Here is a 22,776-nt window from a genome sequence, read left to right on the forward strand (position 1 = left end):
TTTGAAGGTATTGATATTTTTTGACCAGCTGAACTCACTGATGGATTTTGAATTGAAATAGGGCAATGTTGGGACAGACCCGTCTCATATGAGTAAGTCTCCTGTCAGCCATTTACACTTTTCAATAATAAGGAGGTTGTGTAATGGTATGTGGCAATGACCTTGGGAGATGGAAGAAAGAGTCACAAACTGGACAACTGGCATGCAAAATATATATCATCCACAGAAGAGGTGAGGGCATGGGAAGCAGAGGTTGTATTCAGGAGGTTCTGACCAGTTTTGGAGAACCAGTAGCAGAAATTTTGGGTAGTTTGGAGAACTGGCAAATACCACCACTAACTGGCCCTGCCCCCATCTCTTCTCTGCCTCCCGAGTCCCAGCTGATCAGGAGGAAATGGAGACTTTGCAGTAACCTTCCCTTGAAGTGGGGAGGGAATGGGGATTTTGCAGTATCCTTCCCCTGCCACACCCACCAAACCATGCCATGCCACCAAACCATGCCATGCCCACCAAGCCATGCCCACAGAACTGGTAGTAAAAAACATTGAATCCCACCCCTGATGGGAAGCATTTCAGAAGGGCCTCTCTCTATTTTTCCAGAGAGTAAAAAGAAAGGATAAGAGAAATACTTCAATTCTGTTATTATAACTCTACAATAAAGATAGGGCTAGGATTTGTTCTGGTGCTTTCTGCCTGGACTATCTCAAAGGGCTAACAGGTCAATAACCAGGCCTTTAAAAAGCTCTCATAAGGGTAATGTGAAAAACATTTTTTTTGTTTGAATTAGTTTCACCTTATGATAAAAAACATTCCAAATATTCTATAAGAATATTTGCCACGGATTTGTTAATATAGAGCATTCCTGTTCTGTATTCCAAAATTCTTGAAAATAACTCCTTAGCAATATTTTAATTTTTTAATTAAAATATATTGCCAATTTTGAATCTGTTTGCTTATCATCTGTCTGTCTGTCTGTCTGTCTGTCTATCTATCTATCTATCTATCTATCTATCTATCTATCTATCTATCTATCTATCTATCTATCTATCTATCTATCTATCTATCTATCCTCATTTGTCTGTCTGTCTGTATGCCAGTCTGCCTGCCTACTTACCTACCTACCCATCCATATCTATCTATCTATCTATCTATCTATCTATCTATCTATCTATCTATCTATCTATCTATCTATCTATCTATCTATCTATCTATCTATCTACCTACCTACCTACCTACCTACCTACCTACCTACCTACCTACCTACCATCTATTTATCTATCTATCTATCTATCTATCTATCTATCTATCTATCTATCTATCTATCATCTACAATTGTCTGTGTGTGCGTGTCTGTCTATCTATCTATCTATCTATCTATCTATCTATCTATCTATCAATCATCTATCTATCTATCTATCTATTATCTATCTATCTATCTATCTATCTATCTATCTATCTATCTATCTATCTATCATCTAATTTAATGTATATAACTGCTTAGAAGTGATTCTGGGCAATTTAGAAACAACCCCATCCAGAAGTTTTAAATGTGCTAATGCAATTGAACCAATTAGTGAACTCAAAAGATGTTTTCATTGAATATCTTGCCATTTTGGCAATTTTAGGCACTCCAGATTTTCCTTGCAGTAATTCAGATGGTTTAAATAACTTGACGTGGCCATATGCAACTTTAAAGAATTAATTCCTCTAATTGCCCTTGACTTTGAAACAAGGCTTGTTTACACAAGCTCTCTATTAGGGGAAACAGTTACTGAATGGAAGTATATTTGCTTAACCAGAATTCATGTAAGTGTCATGTAATCTGGCTGGAGAATTCTGGGAGTTGAACTCCACAAGTCTTAAAGTTGCCACGTTTGGGGACCCCTGGTTTAACAGAATCTTGCTGTTCTCCTGTGTGCTGCTCCGGGAATCCAATCATGGGTTAACTTAGCCTTCTAGCCTTGAGACTGAGTATGCAAATTTCAAAGTTACGCCTCCTCTGACTGGACTTCCGTTTCCTTTTCAGTTCTATTACTCAGTCCAAAGCCTACGAGACTTATTTTCAACGCTCTCTTGATTAATTACTAATTTTTCAAGGTTAATGATGAATTTACTTGATTTTCACTGTGGATTTCTTGCTGGATTGGAGGTAAAGCGGCAGATTGCTGCCAGCCGATTCCTCCCTCGCTATTTCCCTTAAAGGGATATCGGATCGCTACAGCTGGAGTGGGGCGTTCTCCGCCTGCCCTCCCTTAACTTCAGCGCGCAAGGAAGCTGAGTCTCCCAGCACTGCCCTCCACGCCGGATAGCACCCGCCCGCGAGCGCGGTCAGATCCGAGGCTGTGGCTTGTCGGAGCGGGTCCCCCCCCCTCCCCGCCTCCCTCCTTTGTGCCCTCGCTGGAGCGGCTGCCGGAGGATTACATGAATCGGCTGTTTGGGAATTTCCCCTGCGGTTTCTTTGAATTTCGCGCCTTTGATGCCGGTGACCTTATTTGGAAGCGCTTTTCACGCATGCGCAGTAACGCCTGGGATGAGAAGGCAGATTTTGCCCGCGCGCTTGAGTTTGCGCACTGCTTCCACCCCTCCCTTTTCCCTCACTCGAGTTTGCTGACTCAGGGAGGAGGTCGCTTCTCTTGGTCTCTGCTTCCACGTGGCGTTCTTGGCGAGTGCTTTCAATTGCATTCCTTTGTTTCGCTGATTGAGCTCTTTCAAATTCATATCATGGCTGATCAATCGGTATTGCAAGGTACTGTCCGGCCAGTTTCTGAGCCCTGCTCCCCTGGCGAGGGAGGGGCCAGCCCTGGGCCTAGTAGGGCCGCGACCAGGGCCTCTACTAGCAGGCCTCGAGCCTCATCTACTGTTCGGGATAAGTCGCACAAGCGCAAAGACAAGGCCAAGGTTCCCCCCAAGACATCTGGGGCTCCCATTTCTTCCCCTCCGGTTCTGATTCAGCAACCTGTGTCTCCGGTGAGGGTCGTTGAGCAGGGTTGGTCTCCTGATATTCAGCTTCCCCAGGGCCCTATTCCTGAGGTAGGGGCTTTCGGGCCTCGATCCCCCCCAATTATTTCGGAGGCTAGTGGGGCTTCTCTTCGTTCACCTCCACGCGCTGGGCCCTCTGCCACGTTCACCCCCACAGCTGCAGGCCTCAGGCCTCTGGAGGGCCAGGATTTGGGCCTTTCTGCTGAATTTTACAGCATGATCTCAGAGGCTATTTCCAGAGGGGTGGATGCGGAATTAGCGCGTAGATCCCAGGTCTCCAGGCCTACTCTGGCCTACTCAGGCCTGGCTCCCCAAGCAGTACAAGGGGATTCTTCCATTCTGCAAACTGATCCTCCTTCCCCTTTACACTCTGTGTTTAGCGCACAATCTCCCTTAGTGGAGGAAGGTGAAATCCAGGATAGGGAACTCTCTGGTGACGAGGGCCTTCCTGTGGACCAGCCTCCGCCCCCTGGGCTTTTCAGGCACACTCTTTTCAAATCCCTGCTATATAAGGCCAAGACTACCACCCACATGGGGGAGGCAATTTCTGCAGAAAGTGCTGCTGTGGGCCTGGATGCCACCGAGCGGCTCTTTGCTGAGCAGGTGGCTCTGCAAGATTTTATTCCATCTCCCAAGCTTTTTCTTGATTTAATCCAAAAGCAGTGGGATGAGCCGACCGCAGTTAAGCCCCCTGGGTCTGGTGATAGGAAGCTTTTCACATCTTCTCCAGAGTTGGAGGCCCTCCTGCAGTTTCCCACAGTGGATGCTCCCATCGCTGCTCTTGCTTCACCGGCGTTAATTCCTTCTGAAATTTCGGAAGGATTGAAGGCCGAGGACCGCAAGGCCGAATCGGTCATTCGCAAAACTCATCAGGCAGCAGCGTGGGCCTTGCGCTCAGCTACTGCAGCTTCCTTCTTTAATAGGACTTCTTTAGTTTGGCTGAGACAACTACAGGAAAGGCTGGATCCGGAGGAACTGCGCCTCCATCAGGATGTCACCAAGCTGATAGCGGCCCTAGAGTTTTCTGCTGATGCCACCCTTAGCGCGGCAAAATTTGCATCCCGAGCCGTGGTTTCCAATGTGGCTTCTCGCCGTTTGCTCTGGCTCCGCCACTGGCAAGCTGATATCAAATCTAAGTGGCGTCTAGCATCCACGCCCTTTAAGGGCGGGGCCTTGTTTGGTTCAGTGCTGGATCCCATTCTCATTGAGACTCGGGACAGACGTAAGGTGCTTCCCTCCACAAGTGCCCGTGTGACCAGAAGACCACAGCCTTATGGTAGACGGCAGCCCTTTCGGTCTGGGGACTCGGGGTTTACCTCTGCCCCCTATGTCCCCAACTATACCAGGGGGTTCTCCCAGGCACAGGACCGTGGCCAGGACCGAGCCGGGGCCAGAGACAGGGGGCGCCAGCAGAGTCAGGCGCAGAGTAGACGGTCATTCCGAGGAGCGGGCAACCGATCCTTTCGCAGATACCGCTGACTCGCAGGAGGTAGGGCCCATAGGAGGACGTCTCTTGGCCTTCGCCCACCGATGGGCGGAGCTCACGTCAGACGCCTGGGCCCTTCAAGTAGTGAGTTTGGGTCTCACGCTAGAATTTCTATCCATCCCCCCGAGAAGGTTCATCAGGTGCCCTGTGCCCAGGTGCCCGTCAAAGCGGCGCCTTATGGACACCGAGATATCTCATCTTCTCACCATCAGGGCCATAGAGCAAGTTCCCAAAAGGCAGGGAGGCCTAGGGTTTTATTCCATCTTGTTCCTAGTACCAAAGAACTCCGGGGGATGGAGGGCAATCCTAGATTTGAAACAGCTCAATCAGTATATCAAATACCAAAAATTCAAAATGCACTCTCTAAAGAGCATATTGGCTTCCATCCGCCAAGGCGACATGATGACTTCCATAGACATCAAAGAAGCGTACCTCCATGTGCCCATTCATCCGGCACATCGGAAGTTCCTGCGGTTTCACTTCAACGGCCGTCATTATCAATACCGGGCCTTGCCATTCGGCCTCTCCTCGGCCCCGCGCACGTTCACCAAACTTCTGGCAGTATTGGCAGCCTCCCTTCATTCAATTCCAATACGCATCAATTGTTATTTGGACGACATGTTGGTGCTGTCGTCCTCTCGAGATCAGGCCCTCCGAGACCTACAGGTCACGATGGACGCATTGCGGAACCATGGATTTGTCCTCAATCTGCCCAAGAGCCACCTGCGCCCAACCACGTCCCTCCTTCATCTGGGAACCACCATCAACTCGATGTCGTGCGAGGTGTTCCTGTCCCCGGAAAGGAGGCAGAGCATATACCACTTGGCGCATCATGCGCTATCCCATCGGCGAGTACCGCTGCTGTCGCTGTCCAAACTGCTAGGGAAGATGATCTCCTGCATCAGCGTGGTGCCCTGGGCCAGGTTCCATGCGCGTCCTCTCCAGTGGTTCCTGCTGCCCTTCCAAAGAGCGCATACCAGTCATTCCCACATCAAGGTGCAGCTCCCGGGCAAGGCCAGGCGGTCCCTACATTGGTGGATGTCGTCCAGGCTCCTCAGGGGATGTCCATTCAAGGAGCCAGACCGCGTTCAAGTTACAACGGACGCCAGCTTATTCGGATGGGGGGCCCATGCCCTGGACAAGGTGGCCCAAGGTCGGTGGTCGGATCAGGAGCTGGCGAACAGCATAAACTGGCTGGAGTTGCGGGCCATCCGTCTGGCTCTCCTGGAGTTTCGGGACATTGTATCTCATCACCATGTGTTAATCTTGACCAACAATGTGGCCTCCAAGGCTCACATCAACCGCCAAGGGGGAACGCAGTCCAGAGCTCTGATGCTGGAAGCGGAAAGATTGTTCCATTGGGCGGAGCCCAGACTCTCATCGATTCGGGCGGAGCACATCTCGGGCGAAGCCAACACTCAGGCGGACTGGCTGAGCAGAGCGACTGTGGATCAGGGGGAGTGGCAGCTCCACCCCATTCTCTTCCAGGAACTCTCTCGCCGCTTCGGCCTGCCCGAGGTGGATCTGTTCGCTCACCCGCACAACGCACAACTTCCCCGGTTTTACTCCCGATACCAGACTCCGGGGGCGGAGGGAGTAGACGCTCTGCGCAGCCGTTGGCCGGCCGGCCTTCTCTATGCCTTTCCTCCTCTCCCGATCCTTCCGTCGGTCATTCAGAAGATCTTGACAGAACAGGCGGAAGTGCTGCTGGTCGCTCCAATGTGGCCCAGACGTCCCTGGTACGCAGACCTCGTCCATCTGTCCGTTTCGCGTCCTTGGAGGATTCCGGACGACAAGATTCAGCTCCACCAAGGGGCTCTCCGGCACCCGGGCCCTCAGCTGTTGCAGTTAGCCGTGTGGCACGTGAGCGGGAGATGCTAGCGGCCCTCCACTATTCCGACGAAGTCATTTCTACAATTCAAGCGGCCCGTCGCCCGTCGACTACCCGTATTTACGAGGCTACCTGGCAGGCCTTCTGCCGCTGGTGCCGACGCACCGGGGTCGATCCCATCAAGGCCTCGGTGCCCCAGGTTCTGGATTTCTTGCAGCCCGGCCTCAACAAGGGGTTGGCACCAAACACGCTTCGCCGTCAGGTCACAGCCTTGTCGACGGTGGTCGGGGGTGGCCAAGGCCGCTCCTTATCCCAGCACTCGCGAGTTCGAACCTTCCTTAAGGGTGCTTCCAACTTACAACCGCCGACGGTACATCGTTATCCCACGTGGGATTTGACCTTGGTTCTCAGGGCCCTTACAGCTGCCCCCTTTGAGCCTCTACATTCCATCAGCCTCCGCTTGTTGACACTCAAGACGGCCTTCCTGGTGGCCATAACATCGGCCAGGAGGGTGTCGGAGCTAGCAGCCCTTTCTGTTCGTGCGGATCTTTGCATCTTCCACCCGAACAAGGTAGTGCTTCGTTTGGATCCGACCTTTCTTCCAAAGATAAACTCGTTGTTTCACAGAACTCAAGAACTTGTCCTGCCGGACTTTTGTCCTCACCCGTCTCATCCGCGGGAACGTCAGTGGCACCATCTGGATGTTCGCAGAGCTCTTAGTCGCTATGTGAAGCGCACGGCGTCGTTCCGAAGATCGGAGGCTCTGTTCGTCTCCTTCCAGCCATCTTCAATGGGACAGAAGGTGTCCTCCCACACCATCGGCCGATGGTTGAAAGCTTGCATTGCGTTGGCGTATGACACCCACTCCAGACCGGTTCCAAGGCGAATCACTCCTCATTCCACCAGGAGTGCGGCCACCACAGCGGCCTGGGCGACGCAAGCGTCTGTGGAAGAGATTTGCAGGGCGGCCACTTGGGCATCCCCCTCGCCTTTTATTCGCCACTACAAGATTGATGTCTTCGCCTCGGCTGAGGCGTCCTTTGGGCGGAGAGTGTTGCAAAGGGTCCTTCCGTCTGCGGAGGAGCCTGACCAGCCTAGCTCCCGCCCTGGGAGTTCATTGCTTTGATATATCCCATGATTGGATTCCCGGAGCAGCACACAGGAGAATGACCGTTGTCTTACCTGAACGGTCCTTCTATGGGTGCTGCGAAGGGAATCCAAACCCGCCCGCAGCTTCGGCTAGTCAGGGCTCCGTTTTGATTGTGACTCTCTGACTTGTTACTGACTGGACTTGACTCTGTAGTGCCGGATGACTTGCGGCTTGTTTGAGGATTGACATAATGCTCCTTCGGTGGACTTCGTAAAGAACTGAAAAGGAAACGGAAGTCCAGTCAGAGGAGGCGTAACTTTGAAATTTGCATACTCAGTCTCAAGGCTAGAAGGCTAAGTTAACCCATGATTGGATTCCCTTCGCAGCACCCATAGAAGGACCGTTCAGGTAAGACAACGGTCAATCTGAAAGTACAATACTCCCTCTTTGATTTTACAGCCCAAGAAACTAGGGAGACTCCCTCCTGCGATGTTTGCTACATCCACATTCCCTCTGAGAACTAGGTAGCCTCTTATTTAACAATTCACCCAACTGTAGCTCTTCTCTGTCTCCCAAGGCCACTCCCACATACCATTACAATAGTTCAGAGGTCGGCAACCTGCGGCTCTGGAGCTGCATGTGGCTCTTTTATCCCTCTGCTGCGGCTCCCTGTCGCTCAAAAAATGTGTCACCAATGTGCGACATCTGCCAGCATGCAATTTATTGAGCTTTTTGACTCCTGGTAGGTTTTGTGGCTCCCGCTCTTTTCTTTTCTGTGGGAAACGGATCCAAATGGCTCTTTGAGTGTTTAAGGTTGTGTACTACTGTAATAGCTCATCCTCTCATTAATGGCCGTAATGATTGGAAGTTCTAATCCCAGTTAATTGGGTGGCAAACAATTAGATTCTAAAACAAGCTAAACATAATTTCCTCAAGTCCAGCTTGGCTCTTGGTGATTCCATGGATTTTTCCTGGAAAAGTACAGGAGTAGCTCCCCAGTGTCTTCTTTGCAATAAGTATTAGTGTTCCTAGTGGTGTCATTTGTATGCCGGCTGGGGAATTCTGGGAGTTGAAGTTCACACACCTGAAAGTGGCTAAGGTTGAAAAACACTGTTGTACATGCTGTTCTGGCTACACATTTCTTGTTCTAAAGCGCTTCAGCTAAATTGGGGCTTTTGTGACCACTCTTTCGGCTTACCCGCCATGCAAAAAAAAAATTTCACATTGGTTTTTTCTGCCTTTCTTTTCTCCTTGTAGGAATTTGTCATGATTGTTGTTTTTGGAGTGGAATACATTGTCCGTGTCTGGTCGGCGGGCTGCTGCTGTCGCTATCGAGGATGGCAAGGCCGTTTCCGGTTTGCCCGCAAACCCTTTTGTGTCATCGGTAAGCATCCAAGGTGGCGCAGTGGTTAAATGCAGCACTGCAGGCTACTGCTAGATCAGCAGGTCAGCGGTTCAAATCTCACCGGCTCAGGGTTGACTCAGCCTTCCATCCTTCTGAGGTGGGTAAAATGAGGACCCAGATTGTTGTTGGGGGCAATATGCTGACTATCTGTAAACCGCTTAGAGAGGCCTGAAAGGCCTATGAAGCGGTATATAAGTCTACTGCTATTGCTAAATCTGATGGGGACAAAGAGGCATGTCAGAAGGATTCTTGATGTGCCCCATTATTATTGGGGGGAAGAGGAGGAATGAGAATGGGAAAAGTCCCATTACTTTATACTCCAGACAGCTGTGCAACTGTCATTTGTAGTTGTTGACTCATATTGGTTACATTCACACAACACATGGAGTTGTCCTATTTTTTGGATGCACTCAACGCATCGAACCACATGTTAATAAACACAACCCCTAAATAAAAACTAGGGGATGCGGTAGCTTAGTAGCTAAGACACTGAGCTTGTTGATCAGAAAGGTCAGCAGTTCGACAGTTTAAATCCCTGGTACCACGTAATGGAGTGAGCTCCCATTACTTGTCCCAGCTTCTGCCAACCTATCAGTTCAAAAGCATGTAAAAATGCAAGTAGAAAAATAGGAAGGTAACAGTGCTCTGTGCACCTTTGGTGTTTAGTCATGCTGGCCATATGACCCTGGCGACGTCTTCGGACTGCGCTGGCTCTTCGGCTTCGAAACAGAGATGAGCACAGCCCCCTAGAGTCAGGAACGACTAGCACATATGTGCAAGGAGAACCTTTACCTTTACCTAAATAAAAACTACAGCTGGATGCTTACTCTAGACACTTAGCATGATGACTTCCAGGTACGTAAGGTGACTTCTAGGCTGATGACTTCAAAGTATGTAACATTTCAACTCCAGTTATTTGCAATTATTTGAAAAAGCTGCTTGTGTTTAAATTCAGCAACACCTGGAAAGTCCATCTTTGCAGAGTTTCTTCTCTGCCCTGAAGATATGTAAGTTATTATCACTTGAATCTGCCTCACTCAAAGTCATCTGAACTATGCAGATCATGGATTTTGTATAACCTCAAGCAGGCATCTGATCTCTTTTTCCATTTGATTAGCAGACTCAAAGTAGCATTTGGCCAACTTGGTCTCCATAGGAACTAAATGGGTTTGGATCTATTTGGGACTTGGCTGGGACAGGACCAGGGAACATCAAGGCTGAAGGTTAGACAAAGAAGTTGAGGGAAACAGCAATGGGAAACCACTTCTGTATCGTCTCCAAAACACTAACATAGCTTATCCATGAATCCTCCAGGAAGTGGTGTTTGAAGAAGAATTGATTTCATGTTCTCTTTAAATCAGAGAAAATAAGTGGAATGGACTGGGAGCAGGATATTTTGGGGGCCAGGATGGGAAGACACCTTCTCCCCATTGCTGTGGTCAGTGGTTGGATGTTGCCGGTTTAACAACCGGTTTGGTGAGCGTGTGCTTTGCACATGCCTAAAGTGCTTGCACACAGCACTGAAAATGGAGCATTTAGAAGCTCAGCTGCTTATCTTCCAAGCCAGCAACAGTAAGTAGAACAGCAAGAGGGGTGGGATCAGATGTGTTGCATGATAGGAATGAGCTAGAGAGCAGGAAATAAAGGACAGGATAGGTCGGTGTGGGTGAGTGGGACCAACCGATCATCGGCACTACTGGTTTGCTCAAACTGGTCTGAACCGGCTGAATACCATCTCTGTCTGTGGTCATCAGAAAAGCTTGGATGCCAGAAACACCTGGTCCCCCAAGATCAAGTAAATTATCTCCTTCTCAAGCCTGGGTTTGTCCTTCTGATAGTTCTGGGCATAATTGTTAAGAAAAGCCTTATTTCTACCCAGCCTTTAACTCCGAAGAGGTTTTAGAAGACTGAATGTTTTTGTTGTGCAAAAACCTTGATGTAATCTCAGATACCTCTACTCCAGATACAGTTATAGAGATGGTGCCTTTCATCTCCCAGCTGCCATTTTCCTTCTGATTAGGCATGGTTCCGTAGATACCCAGACGCTATTTCAGACCACCATTGTTTTTGACTATTGATTTTGAATCCTTGTCTGATACTTAGGTCCACCAAGCTAATCTATATTTTAAGGTTCCCTAGGGATTTCAGAAATACCCAAATGGCACAGAAGAGCAATCTTGTATTGTGGAGAACACCATGTTTTTCATCTGCTTTTATAATTCAGAGGCACCATCTTTATAGAGGACAACTCCCATAGAAGACAAACAAGGGTTTGCTTGATCAAATGGTGACTTTTAGCTTTTGTTTAAAGGTTGGTTTCTTTGCTTTGCACCCGAGGAACTGATGTCTGGGCAATGCACCCATCAAGCTACGGCTTAGCTCACAGATTGTAAGTTGCCCTCTCTTTCCTTTCTCTTCCTGTGCTTCAGATTTCATCGTCTTTATTGCTTCTCTGGCCGTCATTGCAGCTGGCACCCAGGGGAACATCTTTGCTACCTCGGCCCTACGCAGCATGCGCTTCCTGCAGATCTTACGCATGGTGCGCATGGACCGCCGTGGCGGTACTTGGAAGCTTCTTGGCTCAGTGGTCTATGCCCATAGCAAGGTGAGTCCCTGGAGGCCTACCAGCCCAAGCAAGGTGTAGGAATCTGCTCTCAGAGATGGAAATAAAGACACTTGCTTCTTATTCTGTTTCCATTTTGGGAGAGGGAATGGCAGGGAATTGAAAGGACTGAACACAACGGGATTCTCCCTATATCTGCTTCATCCCAGAAGAAGTTATTGTGTAAAAGGAGAGAAGACTGGAGGATCAATAGCTTTCCAGAGTTTCCAGAGATACTGTTGGCCTCACTGGCCAAGGGCTGCTGGGAAATGTAGTTCCACAGAGCTCTGGAGGGCCACCAGTGCAAAGCAGAGGGATTCCTGATGATTCCACATTGAGATCAGGAAGCAGCAAGTTCTACAGCAAAATGTCACAGATTTTCTTTCTTCCAGCAGGAATCTCCATGCTCATATTTAGGTCAACCTATTATGCTCTTTTCCAGAATGCTTTTTTTTTTTAAAGGGTTATCGTCATCCTCATCTGACAGGATACTTCCCATACCCCATTTTTTTTGTTCATTTGACACTCAGTGTTTCCCAGTTAGCAATTACTTCCAGCCCTTATTAGACTATAAAGAAAGAAATAATGGCTTCATGAGTTGGTTTTAAAAGTTATTGTTGCATGCAACCCATGGATCTCTTGTGCATGGGACTGTCTGTCTTTTGAATGACTGTGTTCCTCTTTGGGCTCCCTTCTCATTGATAATCTCCAGTTAGGTTGGCAGATGATGGTTGGAGCTGGCAAAGCAGAAGATGAGGACTACACAAGAGAACCATTTTGGAAACACAGTTTCTAAACAGTGGCCACCAGTCAGCCAGCAGGAGTAAAATAGAAAAAAAATCCATTATGAAAGATCAGGAGAAAAAAGACTTCAACCTCTGCATGCATATTTATTTATTTTATTTATTCATTTATTTAGTTCGTCAAACGTGCACAAGATAGCTAGTATAAATATAAACATGGAAACGAACAAAAGAAATGAATATAAATAAATGGGGACAGTAGGACCGGGACGTTAGGCATGCTGGTGCGCGTATGCACTCCCCCTTTAGAGACCTCTTAGGAATGGGGTGAGGTCAACAGTGGACAGTCTTGGGTCAAAATTATGGGAGTTTGAGGATGTAACAACAGAGTCAGGTACAGCATTCCAGGCAGTGACCACTCTGTTGCTGAAGTTGTATTTTCTGCAATCAAGTTTGGAGCGGTTTACTTTGAGTTTGTATCTATTGTGTGCTCATGTATTATTGCAGTTGTGCTCATATATTATTGCAGTTGAAGCTGAAGTAGTCATTGATAAGTAGGACATTGTGGTAGATAATTTTGTGTACTACGCTTAGGCCAGACTGTAGGTGGCATAGTTCTAGGTTGTCCAAGCCCACAATTTCAAGCCTGGTGGCATAAGGGATTCTATTGTGAGCAGAGGAGTGGAGGACTCTTATTGTGAAATACCTCTGGACTCTCTCAATTGTATTAATGTCCAATATGCAGTGTGGATTCCAGTCAGACGAGCTGTATTTGAGAATTGGTTTGGCAAAGGTTTTGTATGCCCTAGTTTACAGTACAATATTACCAGAGAAGAAGCTTTGCAAGATTAGGTTGACAACTCTTAATGCCTTTTTGGCAATGCTGTTACAGTGAGCTCTGGCACTTAGATCGTTTGAGATGAGTACTCCAAGGTCCTTGACAGAGTGAGGGTTGCCTACGAGGCCATATACGCCCAGCTTATATTTGGTGTTCTGATTTTATGATTTATGGATGTAAATTCTTCCTGGTTATAGAAACTGATCTTTGTCAGAACTAGATTGCTTATCTCTGCAATGCTGTGACTTATTTACTCCACGTGGGTCCTGTTTATGCAGAGAAGCATCCAGTTCTTGAGAGGAAATGATTGAGATTTCCTACAGGTATCTCTAATGAGGTTCATGCCTCTTTGTAAGGAAGCTAGCTTTCATATTGACTGTCTTTCATTGTATTTTGCAGTGCCCCCTCCCCCCACATCCCCATGCCCGGGCTGTGTATTTCTAGGTGTGTGGTAGAAAACATCCAATGGTTCTCTAGGACCAGTGATGGGATTCAAATAATTTAATAACTGGTTCTCTGCCCTAATGATCAGTTGGGTAGGTGGGGCTTGGTGGTCATGTGGCTGGGTGGGTGTGGCCAACTCAATGTCACTCACATCGATGGGCGCTTCACCTTAGCTGTTACAATGTAATAAAGGTGAACTGGAGAGGCAGTTTCTGTAAGCAGGGCAATGAAAATGAGGCTAGAAACAACACCAGAATGTCTCCTTCCTGACTTCCTTACAGGATTAGCCCTGTAAAGTGGGAAAAAAACAAAAGGAGATTTCTTTCAACAACCGGTTCTCCGAACTGCTCAGACAGTTAACAACCAGTCCTCCAGAATAGGTGCGAAGTGGCTGAATCCCACCACTGTCTGGGACCCTGAAAAGATGGACATGCAGTTATTGCATCATCTTGAGAAAGCTCAACTAGAAAACCTGTACTGAACAGGGATTGTGTAAGTGTTGTGCAGGTCTGATTGGGTCTCTCCGTAAGTGTGACAGTCTCTACAAAGTGGAGTCAATTAGAAACAGACAGATGAAAATAGAGCAACATTAGAGCTCCCTAGGGAAAGCTTACAATATTCAAATGCCCCAGGGAATCCCCAGGTGTGTGTGTGTGTGTGTGTGTGTGTGTGTGTCTGTCTGTAGTAATACAAGAATGTTCCATGATTCAAGCAGATGGTCCTTTAAAAAAAAATAAAGTGACCTTTTTATTTAGCCCTGTATCATCAATCATTTTATTAGTATGAGGGATGAAAGGAGACAGGGTCAATCAGTTGGCATTCATGTCCAATTCCCAACTCCACCTAGCTATCCAATAACCCTGTCACTTCTACTGGCATCTTATCCTACCTGCAAATGCATGAATTCAGTGTAGGAAAATAGAGGTGAAATGGGGTTTATTAGCTCCTTTGTTCCCTTACCTTTCAGGTATGCAGACTGAACTTTGGTGAAGCCTTTGATATTTCCTTAGTTTTTCCAATAGGTCAGGGTGGTGAAGTGGAGAAATTGGTGAATGGGACTAGAAAAGCCCGAGTCCATTTACAGCTTGGTACAGGTAGTCCTTGACATACGACCACAAGAGAGCTCCAAATTTCTGTTGTTAAGTGAGACATGTATTAAGGGGATTTTGCCCCATTTTATGACCTTTCTTGCTATGGTAGTTAAGTGATTGCTGCCATTGATAAGTCAGTAACCCAGTTGTTAAGTGAATCTGACTTCCCTGCTGACTTTGCTTATCTGAAGATCCAGTGATAGGATTCAAAAAAAATTACTACTGGTTCTGTGGGTGTCAGTTGGTGGGCGTGGCAGGGGAAGGATACTGCAAATCCTCATTTCCTCCCAATCAGCTGGGACTCAGGAGGCAGAGATTAAATGGGGGTGGGGCCAGCCAGAGGTGATATTTGCCCGTTTTCTGAACTTTTCAAAATTTCCACTACCGGTTCTCCAAAACTGGTCAGAACTTGCTGAATACCACCTCCGCGAAGGTCGTAAAAGGGGATCACATGATCTTGGGACATTACAACCATCGTAAGTATGAACCAGTTGCTGAGCATCCAAATTTTGATCACACAATCATGGGGCTGCTACAGAGGGCGTAACTGTGAAAAAAGGCTATGAGACCCTTTTTTTTCAGTGCTGTTTGAATGGTCACTAAACAAACTGTTGTAAGTCAAGGACTACCTGTAGATCAAGCTGCCTTACAAGGGTGCTGCTGTGTGGGTGACATGGGAAGAAGGATACATTTGGTTTTGAGTTCAGAGACAATGGTGATGATCCATAGGCAGGTTTCTGTCCTCTCTCTTGGTTTCTGTTGCTGAAATCTCCTTTTCTCCGGTGGACTCTGGCAGGAGCTGATCACAGCATGGTACATTGGGTTCCTTGTCCTTATCTTTTCCTCTTTCCTGGTTTACCTGGTGGAAAAAGATGCCAATGAAGATTTTCTCACCTATGCAGACTCCCTGTGGTGGGGTACGGTAAGTGCATCTCCTCTCTTTAAACAAAATCTGGCTTAGCAAGAGGAAGAACTGACATGGGAATGAATAGTAGGAAGCCATCAAAGACATCAGGATTGACACAGGATTGATTTGAGGCTGGATATCTGTGTCCCTATTTGAGACCTCTGGTTGTGTTGGAACTGGAACTCCTGGAGATGCCTCCAATGCTGAGTTGATGTCCCAACACATCAGGAGAAGATCAAGCTGCAGATGGCTGATCTTCAAGATATGGAAATGAGATAGACAGCTAGACTGGGAAACAAACTATGTATAGTATTTTTCAGCGTATAAGATGCTCCGAAGTATAAGACACACCTAGCTTTTGGAGAGGAAAACAAGGGGGAAAATCTGCTTCAAAACAGCAAACAATACAGACAACAACACTGTTTGTAGTGTTACATTTCAGACTATACTTGTACAGATACTGTTAAAACTGATGTGCTTTCTGGAAATATAGTTATTCTCTGCTATTTAAAAGAAGATACAATAGCTCTGGGCCTCTTCAGATCAAACTTTTATTTTAAAAAGCTTCTTCATTTTGTTAAGCTGTTGAGAACAATAATAAAGCAGCCTTTAAAAAATAAGTCTAAAATTTGAACACACTATAGGCTTTTGTAGTTATTGACTTACTTTCTTGCAGCAAACAGTAAACAGCCTGATTAGCACAAGAAAAAAAATCTGCATCTGCCTCCCAGCAATTTGCCTCCTGGAGGAAACAGCAAATTTCACTTTCGGTTTAAGTGCCTCCCGATCGTCAGCTGTTTCAGGCTGCAGGGATTGTTATAGCCTATTGAAGCCTTCACAAGCCCCATTTTCCCAGTTTGCTGCAAGGAGGTAAATTGCTGGAAGGCAGAGGCCAAAGGGTGGGGGAAGGTGGGTGGGTGGGGCTACATTCAGTGTATAAGATGCACCCAAATTTTCATCCTCTTTTAGGGGGGGTAAAGGTGCGTCTTATACTCTGAAAAATACGTTAAATGGAAAGGCTGTAACCCAACCAGCAACTAGCATTGTCATTCTCTAACACAGAGGTCTTCAAACTTGGCAACTTTAACAAACTTGGCAGCTATGCTGGCTGGAGAATTCTGGGAGTTGAAATCCACAAGTCTTAAAGTTGCCAAGTTTGGGGACCCCTGCTCTAACAGGAAGAGAGTTATTTCCTTTGTAAGATATTTTTTTCTTTTTTTCTATCAAGAACCCTGTGCCATGCCGGTACATTTTTAATTCAGATAAATAAATTGGGACATGATTCAGGAACAGTAAAGGTAAAGGTAAAGTAGAGGTGGGACATGGTGGCTCAGTGGCTAAGACACTGAGCTTGTCAATCAGAAAGGTCGGCAGTTCAGCAGTTTGAATCCCTAGCACCGTGTAACTGAGTGAGCTCCCGTTACTTGTCCCAGCTTCTGCCAACCTAGCAGTTTGAAAGCTCATAAAAATGCAAGTAGGAAAAAAAAGAAACCACCTTTGGTGGGAAGGTAACAACGTTCTGGCGTTTAGTCACACCGGCCACATGACCACAGAGATGTCTTCAGACAGCGCTAGCTCTTCAGCTTTGAAACGGAGATGAGCACTGTCCCCTAGAGTCAGAAACGACTAGCACAAATGTGTGAGGGGAACCTTTACCTTATCCTTGTAAGTTATTAGTTAAGATGTACTGGACCAAAAGTAATGTTTAAAACAGAGATGGGTATGTCTTTAACCAATTATATCTTGCTTTTATTACAGCAACACAAAATTTAGCTACCATGCCTGCTGTAATGAAGCCCTAAGGAGAAGGTCCCTATACAAATTATCTGCTTCTGTGATTTCAGATCACACTCACTACTATCGGCTATGGGGACAAGGTTCCGAAAACATGGCTGGGCCGGGTGCTGACAGCCTGCTTCGCCTTGCTGGGAATCTCCTTCTTTGCCCTTCCTGCGGTGAGTCCCCATGAGAAGGAAAGAAGAACATTTGACTCCCTAGGGAGACTTAGAACTTAGACTTAAAATAACTATTTAACTGTAACTGTAAAATAACAATTACAGTTATTTTAGTATAAGCATTTTAATGTACACTAATCAGCATACGATGGACACATTGGTTCAGTGGCTAAGTCACTGAGCTTGTCGATCAGAAAGGTTGGCAGTTTGACATTTTGAAGGATATTGCAAAATCTCCATTCCCTCCTCCTCCTGGGGGAAGAATATTGCAAAATCCCCACTCCCTTCCCACTCTAGGCCCAGCCAGAGGTGGCATTTGCTGGTTCTCCAAACTACTCAAAATTTCCGTCATAGGTTCTCCAGAACCTGTCAGAACCTGCTGAATTTCACCCCTTGTCTCAGTTATACTCAATTCATAAGATTGTTTAGGGATCAGTGGTGGGTTTCAAAAATTGTTCGAACCTACTCTGTGTGTGTGGCCTCCTTTGTGGGAGTGGCTTGCCACCCATGTGACCGGATGGGAGTGGCTTGCCACCCATGTGACCGGATATGAAGATTCCGACGACACTTGTCAGAACCACCTTAAATTACCTCACACACAGCACTGGCATGCATAAGAATATGATGTAAACTTGTTTTTTAAAAGGCATCTTTGGTTTGCGTTAAAACAACTTCAACACACGCAATATTCTGATTGCACCACAGTAGTCATCCTTACCTTTACAGAGGCACTGAGTTTTATAAATATGAACATGATAGTGTAGAATAATCATATCCAAGGACCAGTGGTGGGTTTCAAAAATGTTTGGAACCTCTTCTGTAGGTGTGGCCTGCTTTCTGGGTCCACTGGTGGAACCTCTTCTAACCGGTTTGGTAGATTTGACGAACCGGTTCTACCAAATAGGTGCGAACTGGCAGGAACCCACCTCTGTTAGGGATAAAAAATAAGTTGTGATCTGAATCACACAATCCCGAGCCGCTTAGAGAAAAGGAAAAAGGCTCTTTGAATTTGATTCCTGGTGATTACACGAATGCGTGTGTTTAATGGTTTGTCATTAATCTCCTTCTGGGATATTTTTAAACTTTCTAATGTACTCCATAGTCGTGGGGTAACTCTCTCACTCAAGGAGTAACCAAGTTAGAGCCATCTTAGCTTTTTTGAAATCAGCCCAAGTTACCTTTCTCAATAATGTCCAATTCTTGTAGATTGCTTGGACAAGTCCCGGCAATTTTCTTAACAAGGTTGTTTTTTTTTAAAAAAAATTGTTTGCCCTTGCCCCTTTCCTAGTGGAGAGAGAAAGTTACTGGTTTAAGGGCATCCAACTGGCTTTGTGTCTAAAGTGGGACTAGAATTCACAGTCTCACAGTCTCTAGCCAGGTGCCTTCACCACTGTACCAAAGTGGCTGTCTCCAATTTAGCTAGCTAGCTGCTCTGTAGTTTTGGTCTTTTTTTTCCACAAAAAAAACAAGGAGGAGGAGAATTTCATAGTTGTGCACTGATTGTCCTTATGAGCCGGCTGTCTGGAAGGTCTTTAAGCCTCCAAGAAGATGCTGAAGCATTGGGAATCTCTTTGGCTTAGACATTTGACCTCTCAACAAATAGTACAAATTCCCCAATTTCTTAGAGCTTCTTTTTAGTTAGAATTTAACTGCTATTTTGAAAGGTTTGTTGTTGCTTGTCTTTTTCACACAGGGAATTCTAGGCTCAGGGTTTGCTCTCAAAGTCCAAGAGCAACATCGACAAAAACATTTTGAGAAGAGAAGAACACCTGCAGCAAACTTGATCCAGGTGAGTAAGAAAGAAAGATTCTGGATTCCCCACCCTCTCTTTTTTCCTCCTTCTCTCCTTGTTTAAAGAATGTGTTCAATGCTAGAAGCCAAGGAATGTTTGAATACGTTTCTTTCCTCAAACAATTGCAAGTTTGTGCTTTGTAACTCCATTCCATAACTATCAGATTATATTAACAAACTCATGTATATTTAGGAAAAGCACAGCCTCTTTAAAGTATTGCATCTATAATGATGTGCCTACACATGCATGTCTGAATGCAGTGGTGGGCCTTTCTCGCTCTCTCTAGCCAGGCAACCTGGCAACTTGTAAGATGTGTGGACTTCAGTTCCCAGAATTCTCCAAACCCTATGGCTGGCTGGGGAATTCTGGGGCTTGAAGTCTACTTGTCTTCAAGTTGTCCAGGTTGAGAAACATTGCATAGCAGATATCCATAAGGTTTTTCTCAATTATCCTTATTTCATTTTCCTACTTTCCTGGACTTATGAAGTTGTTGTTAGTTGCAAAGTCCTGTTCAACCCATCGTGACCCCATGGACAATGTTCCACCAGGCCTTCCTGTCCTCTACCACCCTCTGGAGTTCATTTAAGTTCATGCTGACTGCTTTGGTGTCTCCATCCAGCCACCTCATTCTCTGTCGTCCCCTTCTTCTTCTGCCCTCAATCGTTCCCAGCATGAGGCTCTTCTCCAGTGAGTTCTTCCTTCTCATTAGGTGGCCAAAGTATTTGAGTTTCCTATTCAGGATCTGGCCTTCTAAAGAGCAGTCAGAGTTGATCTACTCTAGAATAGACCAGTTTGATCACCTTGTAGTTCAAGGGACTCACAGGAGTCTTCTCCAGCACCATAGTTCAAAAGCCTCCATTCTTTGGCGCAACTTATGAGGTACACTGCCACAATTCTCTTTCTTTGAATGAAAATTTGCTTTCTTCAGGAGAAGAGAATTGACAAAGCTCCATTCTTCTCTTAGCAGTTCAGTTGGCAGCTGGCACATGCTAGAGGCATGTGGCTCTATCTATTACCTGTACTGAAAGGTTTAGGTTTGATTGGCAAGTCAGATTTACACTTTCCTGTAGCTCTTTCATTCCTGAATCTCGCACTTGGGATAGGACTACAGGAGGAGATGGAGACTCAGTAACATCTGTAAAAAATAAGTTATCCTCTTTCCTGGCAGACCTGGGGAAGGATCCACTGCCCACTTGTTAACCCTACAAGCGATGGTGAAATTCAAAATTTTTTACTACCGGTTCTGTGGGCATGGCTTGGTGGCTGTGGCGTGGCTTGGTGGGCGTGGCAGGGGAAGGATACTCCAAAATCCCAATTTCCTCCCAATCAGCTGGGATGCAGGATGCAGAGAATAGATGGGGGTTGGCCAGCCAGGGATGGTATTTGCTGGTTCTCTGAACTACTCAAACTTTCCACTACCGCTTCTCCAGACCCTGGCAGAACCTGCTGATTTTCACCCCTGCCTACAAGGTAGATGAGAGTAAAAAAGAAGGCTATGTAGGTGCAGCCATCTTGTTTTTTGCTTCTGCACATACGCAGAACATTTTTTATTGTATTGTGCATGGGTGCACAGTGCAAGCCAAGTGCGCACTTGCGGCGTGCCCAGGAGCGAACCCACAGTAATGACTTCCGGAACCCACCCCTGGTGCTTGCCCACCTCCATCAATGTAAATTAAGGGGGGCTTGCCTGAAATGTTTTCTCAAGTTAATTTCTTGGCCTGGTTTCAATTTGATTGTTACTTTGGTGGCAACCTTTTCTTCTGTTCTTCAAAGCCATTTCCCACCCTCTTTGCACATTGCCATGGGAAAGCTCTACCATCTCTTCCCACTTGCATAAACACCTTTATCCGCCTTAAGTACAGACCCTGCTTTTAGCTCCATACCCAGCCTTCCAGTGAGAACACCTTCAGCAGCAGGGACCACTTTAGGTGGGAAAGTAACAATGTTCCGTGTGCCTTCGGCATTTAGTCATGCCGGCCACATGACCACGGAGACGTCTTCGGACAGCACTGGCTCTTCGGTTTTGAAAAGGAGATGAGCACCGTCCCCTAGAATCGGGAATGAGTAGCACATATGTGCGAGGGGAACCTTTACTTTTATCTTTACCATAAATAAAGAGTACACTGGCATAATCTATTGCTATTAAGGTAAACCATAAAATCCAATAAAACTGTGGGTTTTTATTTATTTATTTATTTATTTATTTATTTATTTATTTATTTATTTATTTATTATTTATTTATTTATTTATTTTTTTCTATCCCACCTTTATTAGTTTTATAAATAACTCAAGGTGGCAACATATCCAACAGACCTTTGACCATCTATTTTCTCTCTCTGAAATCTCATTACTTTATCTGATATTTTTTTCCCTAATGTGGCAATTGAAGAGGCATTGCTAATCCGCAGTTCAATCGTTATGTAGACTTTTCCAATGTTGCATCGTTATTGTTTTGGCTGCTGCTAAAATTAAATAGATAATTATCAGTTCTTTATTTTTAAGCTTATGGTTTGGTCCTGTAGAGAAGTCTAATAAGCCTAACGCTGAAGAGCGTTCAATTCTTTGCTTAGTGATGAAATTTGCAAAATCTGCAAAAAATAAAAAATCATCAAAGATATATCACATGATCATCACAAATTAAAAAATTACTGGGTTTTTTTTTCTTTGACAATCTCTTCAGCACTTGGAAGAATAATTGCAAAGCATCCTCTTCTACCGCTGAGCAAGTAAATTTCTAAAATTTCCTTGGAAGTCATCCTGACCCCCTGCCTTCCTCCAAAAGTAGCTGAGACCCTGAGTTAGCAGTTTGCTTCTTCTTTTTTAAAACATTTTTTTTTATAAAGAGAACATTTTACATAAGATTTAGAAAGCTATGGAAACATAAAGAAGCAAGTAGAAAAAAAGGAAGTTATAAAAAACAAAATAACAAGGGACGATAACAAAAGAAAAAGAAAGATAACTGAAGAATCTTCTTCCCTCGCTCAATTGTATTGATGTCCAATATGCAGTGCGGGTTCCAGACAGATGAGCTGTATTTGAGAATTGGTCTAGCAAAGGTTTTGTATGCTCTTGTTTGCAGTTCAATATTACCGGAGAAGAAGCTATGCAAGATTAGGTTAACAACTCTTAATGCCTTTTTGGCAATGCTGTTACAGTGGGCTCTGGCACTTAGATTATTAGAGATGAGTACTCCAAGGTCCTTGGAAGAGTGGGGGTCATCTATGAGGTCATATCCACCCAGCTTGTATTTTGTGTTCTGATTTTTTTGCCAATGTGTAAGACACAGCATTTGTTGGTTGAGATTTGGGGTTTAGTCAAAAAAGTGAAATTGCCTATTAGCCCTGCCACCTTCACAATCCATTGTTTCATTATGAATATTTTCTTATTCTTCCATCTTTGAGTTATGCTTTGTGCAGTTCAGGGATAGATATAGCACCCCTCACTCAGCCCCATCCTAAGCCATGACTTCCTTTCCAGCCCCATTTCCTTCCCCAGCCACAAGCTCAAATCCAAATCTTCTTTTCTGGCTTCTCTTTCATTGGCTTTGCACTCTTTATTGAAGAATTACTTCTGATCCGACAATATTCTGCCCTATCATTCTCCTGTCAGGAT

General features: G+C 45.7%; 1 protein-coding gene across 1 annotated transcript in view; it reads left to right on the top strand.

Moving 5' to 3' along the window:
- The window catches only part of KCNQ4 (potassium voltage-gated channel subfamily Q member 4), a 63,684-nt gene that overhangs the window by 9,317 nt on the left and 31,591 nt on the right, over positions 1–22,776 (top strand). The window contains exons 3-7 of the mRNA XM_087728046.1: positions 8,644–8,770; positions 11,221–11,396; positions 15,306–15,431; positions 17,261–17,371; positions 19,065–19,160. Of these exons, the coding sequence (XP_087584172.1) occupies positions 8,644–8,770; positions 11,221–11,396; positions 15,306–15,431; positions 17,261–17,371; positions 19,065–19,160 (636 nt within the window). The remainder of the gene's footprint in view (positions 1–8,643; positions 8,771–11,220; positions 11,397–15,305; positions 15,432–17,260; positions 17,372–19,064; positions 19,161–22,776) is intronic.

Source organism: Thamnophis sirtalis, unplaced genomic scaffold (genome assembly GCF_051295495.1).
Source record: "Thamnophis sirtalis isolate CommonGarterSnake01/CBP01778 unplaced genomic scaffold, rThaSir2_p1.2 scaffold_13, whole genome shotgun sequence".
NCBI classification, from domain to species: Eukaryota; Metazoa; Chordata; class Lepidosauria; order Squamata; family Natricidae; genus Thamnophis; species Thamnophis sirtalis.